Raw genomic sequence first — 13,053 nt, 5'->3', positions numbered from 1 at the left:
TCTCTCTATATATATATATATATATGTATGTATGTATGTATGTATAAGATATAACTGGGAATATAGCTTAGTGGTATGTATCACTTGCCTAACATGCATGAGACACTGGGTTCAATCTCAGTATCTACACCAACCCCAAAAGGTAGCGTGTAGCCAGGGTAAGAGTGCATAGCTTATAATCACAGTGCTGAGAAGGACAGCAAAGCAGGGTGCACATTTAATCCCAGCACTTGGGAGGCAGAGGCAGGTGGATTTCTGAGTTCGAGGCCAGCCTGGTCTACAAAGTGAGTTCCAGGACAGCCAGAGCTACACAGAGAAACCCTGTCTCAAAAAACCAATAAATAAATAAATAAATAAATAAATAAATAAAACAAAGTATGAACTATGAATATGGCCAAAGTAAGCAAGATACCTAGGCCTAGTATGACTTCAGAATGAAGTACTACACTGAGAAATATCTATTTCTGGGAATAGCACAATGTGCACACCCCTAATCCAAGTTACACTGGAGGCTAAGGCAGGAGGATCTTAAGTTACAGGTCAGTGTAGGCTACATAGTTAGATGCCATTTCAGGAAAGTAAACCTATTCTTTCCTTGGAAAGCAGAATGATAAAAGACAGTATGTTGTACACTAGAGGATTTTTCCCATAAGCTCAGACAAGTTTCATTTAAAATCATAATTTAGACCCTTTTTTGAGACAGGGCTTCACTATGTATCTCTGATTGATCTGGACCTCTTGTAGCCTAGGCTGACTTTGAACTCACAGAGATATACTTGTCTGCCTCTGTCTCCTAAGTCTGGGATAAAAGGTACACACCATGGTTATTTTAAGTCCCTAAATTTTTTGATACAACTTTAAGAAACTGTTTTCTGGGCTGGAGAGATGGCTCAGTGGTTAAGAGCACTGACTGTTCTTCCAGAGGTCCTAAGTTCAAATCTCAGCAACCACATGGTGGCTCACAACCATCTGTAATAGGATCTGATGCTCTCTTCTAGTGTGTCTGAAGACAGCTACAGTGTTCTTACATATAATAATAAATAAATCTTAAAAAAAAAAAGCTGTTTTCCTTAGTAGTTTAATATGTAAATGTATTTAAAACAAAATCTATTTTTCTTTTGAAATTATCAAAATCAGAGTCCACACTAGAAATTCCACAGTCTTGAATGAGATTTATGTACATATTTTTAAAAGATTTTGTTTCACCGGGCAGTGGTGGCACACGCCTTTAATCCCAGCACTTGGAGGGTAGAGGCAGGCGGATTTCTAAGTTCGAGGCCAGCCTGGTCTACAGAGTGAGTTCCAGGACAGCCAGGGCTACACAGAGAAACCTTGTCTTGAACAACAAAACAAAACAAAACAGAATTTGTTTCATGTGACACCAAGGTATGTATGGTTAGCATTTAATCAATTATCTATCTGATTCAAGCTAACAAAGTTGATAGTTTAATAATGAAACCATATGGCAAGAAGTTACTATGGATAAAAAAGGAAAGCAAAAGGCATTGTTCAACTCCAAATTATTTTATCATCTCATTTCCTTACTAGTCATTATACTTCTCACTTTACTACCTAAGCTTACTTTCAATGATTATATCCTAGATAGCAGAAGTCCAGGCTGGATTCTAAATGTGGCAGGAAACCAACATAGAATTTTGATCTAGGAAGCAATATATAGTTGTGCTTGAGGCAAGATTAATTCTGCGTCAACACATCGGGTAGATCAGAAGACTAAGAATAACAGAATATATCTACAGCTGTGTGTGTGTGTGTGTGTGTGTGTGTGTGTGTGTGTGTGTCCATACACTGCAGCTGAAGGCAGTAAAGACCTAAACTGTGGTAGTGATAGAGTGAGCTGAAAGGAACAATCTGAGAAGGAGCACAGCACAGCAGTCAAGTGGATGACCCACAGCCTGACTCTAACCTTTCAGGCTTACATGGTCATAGACAAGAGTTTTACCTTCTGTGCCTCAGTGTTCTTACCTATAAAAAGGGGGACAAACATAAGTACCGAATTTACCTACTTACACACTGTGAGTAAATGTGTACAGAAGCACCCAACTAGGGCTTTGACATAGCTAGCACACTCAATTCAATACCTAGCACCTACCGTCTGAACCAGGCATAGGGACCAACCTCCATAATCCCAGCACTTCAGAAGCAAAGACATCAAGGTCGTTCTCAATTTAACGACAGCCTTTGCTGTATGAAACCCTGTCTCAAACAAAAAAGAGCTTAGTGAAAAAGCAAGAGTTAAGGCAGGTACACAACTTTAATTCCAGTGTTTTGGGGGAGGTCAGAGCCAAGCAGATCTAAGTTCAATGCCAGCCTGGTCTAGATCATGAGTTAGTTCCAGGACAGCCAGAATTACCTACATAATGAGACCCCCATCTTGAAAAAAACAACAACATAAAAACAAACATAAACAAAAAGCAAGCATGAGACTACCAGTGGTGGTACAGACACATCCCTCCAGCACTCATGAGCTGTCTCAGGAAAGAGATGGGGAAGTGAGGTTAAGCCAATCTTAGCTGACTGCTTTGTGCTGATGGACAAATTGATGTGGAATTGTAAGGAAGCCAGAATGGACAAAATGGACCTTTGAAAGAAGAGTAAAATAGGAAGGCTCATAATTCTTTATTTCAAAACTTATTTCAAAGTACCAGGAAATGAACTAATATGGTGCTGGCATATAAGCAGACATACAGATCAATGGAACAGAACAGAGATATCAGAATGAGCCCACTTCGTGGTAATCAAATCATTTCTAACAAGGGTGACAGTACCGTTCAGAAGTGAAAGAAAAGTGCTATAAACAAATGACATCGGAATGGCCAGACAGAGATCAGAAGACCCTGGCACCAAGTACAGGGACAAACACAAGGCCACACAAGACTGAAGGGAAACACGAGGTATATATTTATGACCTTGTATTTGGCAAAGGATCCTTGTAAATCACACCAAAACATGAACAAAAGGAAAGAAATAGCTAGACTTCATCAAAATGTAAAAGATCAGTGTGTGCTTTTAGCAACACAACTAAGAAACTGATAAAATAGGAGGAAACACACATATAAATGTTAAATTATATAAACAAAGGACTTAAGTCTAAAATATATAAAGAACTCTTAAAACAACAAAAAGACAACCCAATTAAAAACAGGATGGGACATTTAAACTTGACCCAAGATGGAGTTATCATAGAGAAAGGAGCTTCAGTTGAGGAAATGCCTCCATGAGACCCAGCTATAAGGCATTTTCTCAATTAGTGATCAAGGGGGAAAGGCCCCTTGTGGATGGGACCATCTCTGGGCTGGTAATCTTGGTTCTATAAGAGAGCAGGCTGAGCAAGCCAGGGGAAGCAAGCCAGTAAAGAACATCCCTCCATGGCCTCTGCATCAGCTCCTGCTTCCTGACCTGCTTGAGTTCCAGTCCTGACTTTCTTTGGTGATGAACAGCAGCATGGAAGTGTAAGCCGAATAAACCCTTTCCTCCCCGACTGCTTCTTGGTCATGATGTGTGTGCAGGAAGAGAAACCCTGACTAAGATACTCCCTAACAAGGAAACAGCCACAGACAAATGGTCAACACGCACATAAAAACATGCTTGGCATTGTTAGTCACTGAAGGAAAACACATCAAAAACTACAATGAAGACAGGAAGGTGCAACGCCTACAGCCCAGCCACTGAGGCTGAAGTTGCTTCAGCTCAGGAGTCTAAGACAGAACAACACGAAGACCTGGTCTAAAAACAAGAGCGTTAAGATTCTATTTCACAGATATTAAAATAGTTGGTATAAAGACTCAGAAAGTGAGATGACAAGTGTTTGGGAAGATGGACAAAGTGCTGGTGGAAATGTAAAATTCCACTTGCTCTGGAAAACTGTCTGGATATTCATCAAGTGGCTAAACATATTCCACAGAAATACTTGAGTTCCAGTCCTTGTACAATTCAGCAATTGTACTCCGGGTATTTACCTAAGGGAAACACATAACCAGACATCTGTACACAGGTCTACACGCAGCAGCAGAACACTTAACAGTCAAAAACTAAAAACATCCCAAGTACATATCAACAGATGATTTGGTAAATTAATATGGGAAGGATAAAAACAAACCATGGGAGGGGAGCCGTGACGGCTCAGCTGGTAAAGGTGCTTGTCGTGATGCTCTGGGTCTGATCCCTGGGACCCCAGGGTAGAAAAGAGAACTAACTCCCAAAAGACTTGTTCTTTGACCTCTACATGTACAGCCTGGCCCTTGTGTGCACACAAATGCACACGCGTACACTCAAACAAATAAATGTCAATAAATAAATCAATGAAGTCGGGGTCAGAAAGATGACTCATGGATTAGAACACTTGCTTCATAATCATGAAGACCAAAGCTCAGGTCCCAACACCCATATAACATACCTTAACCCCAGCTCCAAGGGGACCGGAGATTGGTCGATTGTTGGAGCTTGCTGCTTCTAGCCTACTTGAAACAAAAGAAACCCCAACTTCAGCTGAGATCCTGCCTTAAAAAAATAGGCAGAGTGAAAGAGAAGGATATCCAATGCCCTCTTTTGTCCTCTGTGCAGGCATTGCTACACAGAACCACACACATAAACATACAGACACAGAAATAAATCAACCTTTAAAGGGGGTCGGGTGGCTGGAGAGATGGCTCAGTGGTTAAGAATACTGACTGCTCTTCCAAAGGTCCTGAATTCAATTCCCAGCAACCACATGGTGGCTCCAACCATCTGTGTCTGAAGACAGCTACAGTGTACTCACATACATAAAATAAACAAATCTTTAAAAAAAAAGAGAAAATATAAAAGAGAGAGAGAGGGTGCGAGCGAGCGAGAGCAAGCAGGACTGTGCAGTGCATGCCTTTAATCCTAACACTTGGTATTATTCTTGAGCTCTAAAGCATAAAATTGTGCCATTGCCAAGAAAATCAATGGAACTAAGATCACAGTAAAGGACTGAGGTCATAGACAGGTGGTGAGAGTGCACACCTTCAATTCCAGCACTTAGGAGACAGAGACTAGAGGATCTTTATGAGTTCAAGGCCAGCCTGGACTACAGAGAGAATTCCACGACAGCCACAGCTACATAGAGAAACCCTGTCTTGAAAAACAAAGCAAAACAAACAAATAGAAACATATAAATAAATAAGGAAAAAAAGGAATAGAAGAGAGAGGGCTCTGAGAGTAAGAGAACTGGCTACTCTTCTTTGGTCCTGAATTCAATTCCCAGCAACCACAAAGTGGCTCACAAACATCTATAATAGGATCTAATGCCCTCTTCTGGCATGCACAAAAGCAGAGCATTCATACATTTAAAAAAAATAGATGAATAAAAAAATTTAAATATGGCCGGGCGGTAGTGGCGCACGCCTTTAATCCCAGCACTCAGGAGGCAGAGGCAGGTGGATTTCTGAGTTCGAGACCAGCCTGGTCTACAAAGTGAGTTCCAGGACAGCTATACAGAGAAACACTGTCTCAAAAAATCAAAAAACAAACAAACAAAAATTTTAAATATGGCATGTTCTCTCCTATATCCCTGACTGCCCTGGAACCTATTTTTTTTTTTTTAAAAGGGTACCAGCAAGATGGCGTGACAACTAAAGGCACCAGAAGCCTGATGACCTAAGTTCCATCCCTAGAACACACACAAAGAAAGGAGAGTACCAACTCCTAAAGCTGTCTTCTAACCTCTCCATCTGTGCCATGGCACATGTGAGCTCACAGACACGCAACAGTAAGCAAATGTGAAGAGGGCTGGAGTATTGCAGGAAATGTGAACATCAAGAAATGAATGTAAGACAGGTGGATCTAGGAGTTCAAGACCAGCCTGGTCTACAGAGCAAGTTCCAGGGCAGCCAGAAACAAGGGGCGGGGAGGGGGGGGGAGGGGAGGGGGAGAGGGAGAAAGAAATACCCTCAAAAGCCTGCAGCCACACACGTCTTTTTATCTGTTTTAAAGATGTATTACTTTATGTATATGGGTCTTTTGTCTGCAAGTCTGTCTGTATTATCAGAAGAGGGCATTGGATCCCATAGGGTTATGTTATGAGTTGATGTGTTGCTAGGAATTGAACCCAGGATCTCTGGAAGAGCAGCCAGTGCTCTTAACTGCTGAGCCATCTCTCAAGTCCCCTATTTCTTTTTTAAGAGAGTGTGTGTGTATGTGTACGTGCATGTGCACACATCTCCTAGAGCTGGAGTTTCAGGCAGCTGTGCACCACTATGTGGGTGCTGGGAACTGAACTACAGACCTCTGCAAAAGCAGTGCTCACTAAGCCAGCTCTCCAGCTCACCAATACTAAGGATTCAAAAGGCTGAGCAAGCCGGGCAGTGGTGGCACACGCCTTTAATCCCAGCACTTGGGAGGTAGAGGCAGACGGATTTCTGAGTTCGAGGCCAGCCTGGTCTACAAAGTGAGTTCCAGGACAGCCAGGGCTACACAGAGAAACCCTGTCTCGGAAAAAAATAAAATAAAATAAAATAAAATAAAATAAATAAATAAATAAAACCACAATATTTTGGAGGCAGAGGCAGGCAGATTTCTGAGTTTGAGGCCAGCCTGGTCCACAGAGAGAGTTCCAGGACAACCAGGGATATACAGAGAAACCCTGTCTCAAAAAACCAAACAAACAACAAAAAAAAAAGAGCACTGGCTCTGCTTCTCCAGAGGACCAGGGTTCAACTCCCAGAATCCACATGGTGGCTCACAACACAATCAATAATTCCAGTTCCAGGGAATCTGATGCTCTCTTCTGATCTCTGAGAGCACCCAGTATACACATGGTACACAGATAGACACATACATGCAAGGAAAACACATGTATACATTTTTAAAAATAGAAAGTAAAAGTTTAGCCAGGCATAATGCGCATTCTTGTAACCCCAGCACTTGAGAAGCAGAAGCAGAAGGATTTCCACACATTCCCAGCCAGAATGGGCAACACAGTAACACTAACTCAAAAACAAGGGGCTTGTAGGTCAAGGTGGTACAAGGTTTTAATCCCAGTACTCGGGAGACAGAAGCAGGAAGATCTCTGTGAGTCTGAGGCCAGTCTGGTCATATAGTGAGTTCCAGTCAGCCAGGGCTACAGAGTGAGACCCAGTCTCACAAACAAATCTAAACTCTGGCCTGGGAGAACAGCTTCTGGGTAGCATGCTTGCCTATCATGTACAAAGCCTGGGTTCCATCTGCAGTTATTACAAAGATGAGGAGGGGGTTGGTATTCCAATAAAGGAACCAAGCAAAAGCCACCAGCAGGTTAACACTGTCATCAGACCATGAACTGACCCTACCTTTACAAAGGGCAATTTGACACTTTATCAAGATTTAAATAGTGAGTAGCCTTTGGCCTAGCAACTGAGCTTCTAGGAATTTACCTGCAAGATAAAGACCCTAAGTGTGAAATTCCTGACATATAGGGAAACTCAAGGCATCACTGTGGCAGGACCCTTATGGCATATCTAAACATACAACAGCTCTACCTGAGGCACAATGCACACCCCTTCTGGAAAAAACAGGCAAGAAATATATCATTAAGGAGAGAAGCCAATATTCATGAAGGCAGAAAGAAAACCTGCCTTCTCTATGTTTTGTTTTATTGCTTTTTGCGACAAGGTTTCATGTAGCCCAAGATGGCCTCCAACTCAAATGCAGCTATGATGTGGAGGAGACCAGGCCTTCCTGCCTCTTCTCCTCAGGCTTCGATCTCAGACACTACCATATGTGACTAACACATGTTCTTTTCTACCACTTGAACTTTACATTTATTTAAAACTTTTAAATTAAGATTTCACAATGATTTTTCACCCAGCTTACTGTTAAGTATGTCTTCCTCTTTGTCATTATCTGTGTTAGCAACAATGTTTAACTATTTTTTCCTACTAGCACATTTACTTAATTAAACTCACATATTAAATGTAATGCTACCTTGTACTCTGTCCCCCAAGTCCCTTGCTCTCTGCGCTCTATCTCTAAATGCATAATCTACAAAATGGCAGCTCCATTCCCTATATTTTCCCTAGGTATATAAAGACTTTTAATTGCTAACCTAAAAATGTTCTTAGCCTATGGGGTAAACATAGCATCACTGCTGTATCCTAGAAAATAGCAGAAAAGGGCCAGCAAGATGGCTTAGCAGGTAAATGAGCTTGCTGCCAAATCTAATGACCCAAGTTCTAGTCCTAGGACCATGCAATAGAATGAAGAAGAAACCTGACTCCCAAAAGTTGTCCTCTGACACCCACATACACACTGTGGCACATACATAGGGGATGAGTGCATATGCACACACACACAAAAAAAAAATTCTGTTTTTAAAGAAAAAAATATATTTTAGAAATAAAAAAAGATAGCAGAACAGCAAGGCAATATTCAAAATTTCAAAAACACTGTGCTGATACAATGCCTAATGTAGTAGTACGTGATACTTTTAAGGACTCAATATTATCTGTTTGTCCAGAGCCAGTGGGGCTATGCAGGACTGAAGTACAGCAATCAAGTCATTATACATGAATATCTTACATATAATGCCAATACATTAATTTAATCTTTTTAAAATTAAAAGAAAAAAATTTCAAGACAGGGTTTCTCTCTGTAGCCCTGGTTGTCCTAGAACTCACTTCATAGACTGGGCTAGCCTCAAACTCACAGAGATTCACCTGCCTCTGACTCCCAAGTGTTGGAATTAATGGTATGCACCACCACTTCTCCACCTAAAAAAAAAAATCTTAATTTTATGTGTTCAGATATTTTGCCTGCCTAGATGTCTGTACACCATCTATACGCCTGATCCCTGTGGAGGACAAAGGACAGCAGGTGCCCTGGAAGCAGAGTTGCAGATGGTTGGTTATAAGTCACTCTGTGGGTGCTGGGAATGAAAACCTGCTCTGAAAGAGCAGCTTCTTGATTTCTGAGCCCTCTCTACACTCCCTAGTCACTAATTGTTAATATATTACATTGTGGTACATGCATGCAGATATGGTTTATGTGTATATAACATATATATATATATATATATATATACACACACACATACACACACACACATAGAGTACGTCTTTCCCAACAATATTCCTACACAAATGCTATATATACCTTAGGAAAAATGAGTGATACAGGGAGAAGGGCTGTCAGAAAGGTGAAAGAAGGCTCTTATGGAAAAAAATACAACTGAGATCCAGGAAAGGTAAGTTAAATAAGAGGAGGAAGCACACGGGTTCCTCCAGGAGAGACGCCCGTGTGCAGTGACTTCCTGTGCTGAGGGAAGCAAAGCAGAGAACACAGAACAAAATGGAGGACAACCCAAGGCGAGAAGGCACTTGGTGTAGGGCCATCTAGGACACGATAAGGGTCTCAGCCTTACTGTGAGAGCAATGAAGCAGCAAGAAAGGTTAGGTACAGTGTCATGTGCCTGTATGCCACTACTCTAGAAGCTGACACAGAAGGGTGAAAGGTTCAAGGCCAGCCTGGACAAGGTTAGACCCTATGTTAAAAACAAAAAAGGTAAAAGAAAAAGGCTATAAGCAGAGATAATAAAAGATTTGTATTTTCAAAGATCAGTGATATATGAATGGGAGGCTCTAGCAGACGTAGGAAGTCTGCTTAGAAAGCTACTGCAGTGACCCTAAAGGACAGTGACAGAATTAGTTACAATGGAAACAAAATGAACAAGACTAGGTAGCTAACTATAACTGAAGTTGGTGGGGAGCTTAAGGAGACCCAGCTTTCAGATTCCCATAAGTAGATGGATAAAGGTCCTACCACCAAAGCCAGGCACAGGCCTTTAACCCCAGTGCACAGGAAGTAGAGCCTGGAAGATACCTTTGAGTTTGAAGCCACGCTGGTCTACATGCTATATAGTAAGATTTTTGTCTTTTACATTTTCTCAAAAGATACTATCCCTGAAAGACAATGAGGACACTCCAGGAACACCACCATATTATACTGCTTTGTTTCACAGGGACTGGACACAAGACAGAAATGTTAGAAAGAAGAAAAAAGGTTCTTCAAGTATGTGGAAGCCTTAGTAAAGAAGGGTGAATTGGAAAATAGGGATAGAAGTCAAAAGAGATGAAAAATTAATAACCAAACAAACAAAAACAAACACAAAATCAAAAAGAAAAAAAAAGAGGAAGAAAAGATAGGTCTCTAGCGTCAGCCATAAAACAGACCTACACATTCCTTCCTATTCCTCACTACCACTTAAAATAGTCTGAATTACTTCAAAATAGAGTAAAGAGCTATAATATGCAGTACCTAGGAGAACAAAGGATTAGTATGAAAGAATTTATTATTTATATCAACATATATTATTGAGCTATTGGGAATTTTCTAATTTTGAGAACGAGGGAAAGATGGAGACCGCCTGTGTGGGAAGAAGGAGCTGAATGCCAGCCTGGAAGAAAGGAAGCAGAACGAAGACTGACAACTCCACTTCTCCAATTTTCACAGTTTAAGCACGTTTTATCTTCACCTCTGGACAAATGGCTGTTCTTGTCCTCCTGTGCTAAGGGAATGCAGAAATAGCGCCATACTTCAGACCCTTATTTGAAATCATGGCTTACCCTGCCCTCATGTGGTAGCAGAGAGGAACTGCACCAGTATGTTGCAGGACCCTGAGAATGCCCACATGAAGTTCATGGTGTAATAATTAATCTATGACCAAAGACTTAAAAGATTGCAGGCAGAGAGCAAACTGGGAATAGTCCTTGCCAAGGGATTTATCTTCTAGGCTTAGTAATGCAGAAAACCTAGGGTTTTGTTGTTAACTGATGATAACAAAAAAAAATGTCTCCTTTTTTCTTGTTAAACATCACATATTTAGCAATTCCAGAATACCAGTCTGATACTGTTTATTCAAATCCAATTTATGGTATATTTGATTATTTACAAATGTCTCAATTTTATTTTAATGGCATGAACAAATGGGTTAATGAACATTTCTGGCACACATCAAAAACCATATCACAAATATTAGTAATTATCTCTCTGAATAAGTAAAATCCCCTTTGTTATCTTTAAATTAATCAACTGATTTTTTTTACCACCTAGAAGAACAAGTCACAATAGTAAACACAATTCAGAAACAATCAGGTTCTCAAAACATCTAAACAAATATACCACTGATACAATCAACTTAACACTAGTCACACATACACAAAAAAACATGGCGAAGGTCTAGTACATCATTCCTGACAATTCTCTTCACGGTGAAAAAAAAAAAAAAACACGACTGCCCAATAAAATGATTTAGCATTCTGTGCATGATTTAATTCTCTACCTTTTAACAGACTGAAAATTTGTAAACGTACGCTTTTTACAACTGTTTACACACATACCTACATGACTTTGTTTTGTTTTTTTTAAAACATGTGAACTCAAAGACCATGAAATTTTTAGCAGTAGGTATATTTTTCCAATTTTCAGTTTTGATACCGGGATCACATCCTTTCGTTTCTTTATATTCATGATCTTCATTTCCCCCTTTTAAAATCTAGTCACCATTACCCATTCTGTCTCTGTACATCCCCAAATATTACTGATTCAACCATTTCCCTTAATCTTTTTTATTTTCTTTCCCATATACTCCCTAGCCAACACACACACACATACATACATACACACACACACTTTCACATGCTCATTCCATTTCAAAATATCCAACTCTGACACAGTTGGTTGGCTTTTTTTTTTTCCTTTCAAACAAAATCACTTCTATATTGCTCTCCTCTCCTTAATTTGGCACTCCTTTTGAAATAATTTTCCACAGTTAAACACCAATGTCTTTCTTTCACAACATCCATCCGCGGAAGAGGAAAAGATTAAGAACCGGGCAAGCGAAACATTTGGGAATGTCAAAGAGACAGCGGCCTCTCGGTCGGGAGGAAAATACAACTCTCCTCCCCGAGCTGTCGACACAGCGAGACTTCTCTTCGGCGTGCTCCGGTTCCCCTCCTGACCTCAACGCCACCTTCCTGCTGCTCTGCTTCCCTGTCCTCCCTCGGCTGTGTGTCCGAGGGGCAGCAGAGCCCGGCGACCGCCACCTTCTCGCCGGCAGCGGCCCCACCACTCACCTGGCAGGTGCGGCCGTCCCGAGAGCTGCACGAATCGGTTGAGCTGTCCGGTGCCCCGACCCCCGCCGGCCGCGCCGGCCCCGCTAACCCCGCTGGCCCCGCCGGCCGCGCCTCCTCCCCGCCGGCGGTTCCGGTCCCAGCCCTGGGCAGCCGACATGGCCCGCTAACGATTGCCGCAGCCCGGTCCCGGCAAGCCCCTGCCCCGGCAGCGCGAGCCGAGCCTCCTTCCCGGGCTCCTCAAGAGACCCGGGAGACGGGGGCCGGGGTAGCGCCGGGCTCTCCAGCAACCAATGGCTGGCCGCCTTGGTGACAGTGGACCAATGGGCAGTCTCTTTCTTGGCAGGTGGAGGGAGGCGGGGAGAGACGTGGTAACCATAGCTATAGCTAAAAGAGATGGGGGGAGAAAAGGCGTAAGCAGACGCTCAGAGAGCGCATCGATTCCCGGAGCTCGCCCGCTTCTCCGGGATGCTGGGGGCTCAGACCAGATAGTCGAAGACCGAGCGGGGAGGCTACGCCAGAGGAGACTCCCAAGCAGGGTCGCTGCCTCAGCATGGTCGATACTCCGGAATTCTGTCCCATAAGCACTGCATTTAGAAACATCATAGGTACACAATGCATGTACTTGGTGTTGGTACATCTGTCTGCAGTTCTGCAAACTGAGCCCCGGTCTGCGGACTGTTGCCACACACAAAGGGCTCACGGGAGGTGGGGGCAGGGGGAGGAGTCAGATGAAATCTAAAAAACTCCTGGCTTTCATCATTTGTTTTGTCTCACGGTGGCACTGCCGGGACCCTTCCCCTGCAAAAGCCACGTCAAGAGCAAACAGCTTTAAACCCGATTAGCAAATACCGAAAACTGTTCGATATTAGAGTAATCATAGAAACACAAGTGAAAATTTCAATAAGAAAATCTTTCAGGCATCAGTGAAGATCTTTATTTAAACACGCGGCTTGTGTATGCCTGCCAA

At 42.2% G+C, this 13,053-nt stretch overlaps 1 protein-coding gene across 3 annotated transcripts in view; it reads right to left on the bottom strand.

Moving 5' to 3' along the window:
• Positions 1-12,720, bottom strand: part of Klhdc10 (kelch domain containing 10) — a 53,663-nt gene extending 40,943 nt beyond the window's left edge. For 2 of the 3 annotated variants that reach the window (NM_029742.3, NM_001311087.1), the window contains exon 1: positions 12,087-12,382. In NM_029742.3, coding sequence (NP_084018.1) covers positions 12,087-12,243 — 157 coding nt within the window. In that variant the 5' untranslated portion in view covers positions 12,244-12,382. Of the gene's footprint in view, positions 1-12,086 lie in introns of all 3 variants that reach the window. The other variant, XM_030255666.1, reaches the window with a different exon arrangement.
• Between the last annotated feature and the right edge of the window lie 333 nt (positions 12,721-13,053).

The sequence above is a fragment of the Mus musculus genome, chromosome 6 (assembly GCF_000001635.26).
Source record: "Mus musculus strain C57BL/6J chromosome 6, GRCm38.p6 C57BL/6J".
NCBI classification, from domain to species: domain Eukaryota; kingdom Metazoa; phylum Chordata; class Mammalia; order Rodentia; family Muridae; genus Mus; species Mus musculus.
Note: the sequence above shows the minus strand (reverse complement) of the source record. Positions and strands in the feature narration are given on the sequence as shown.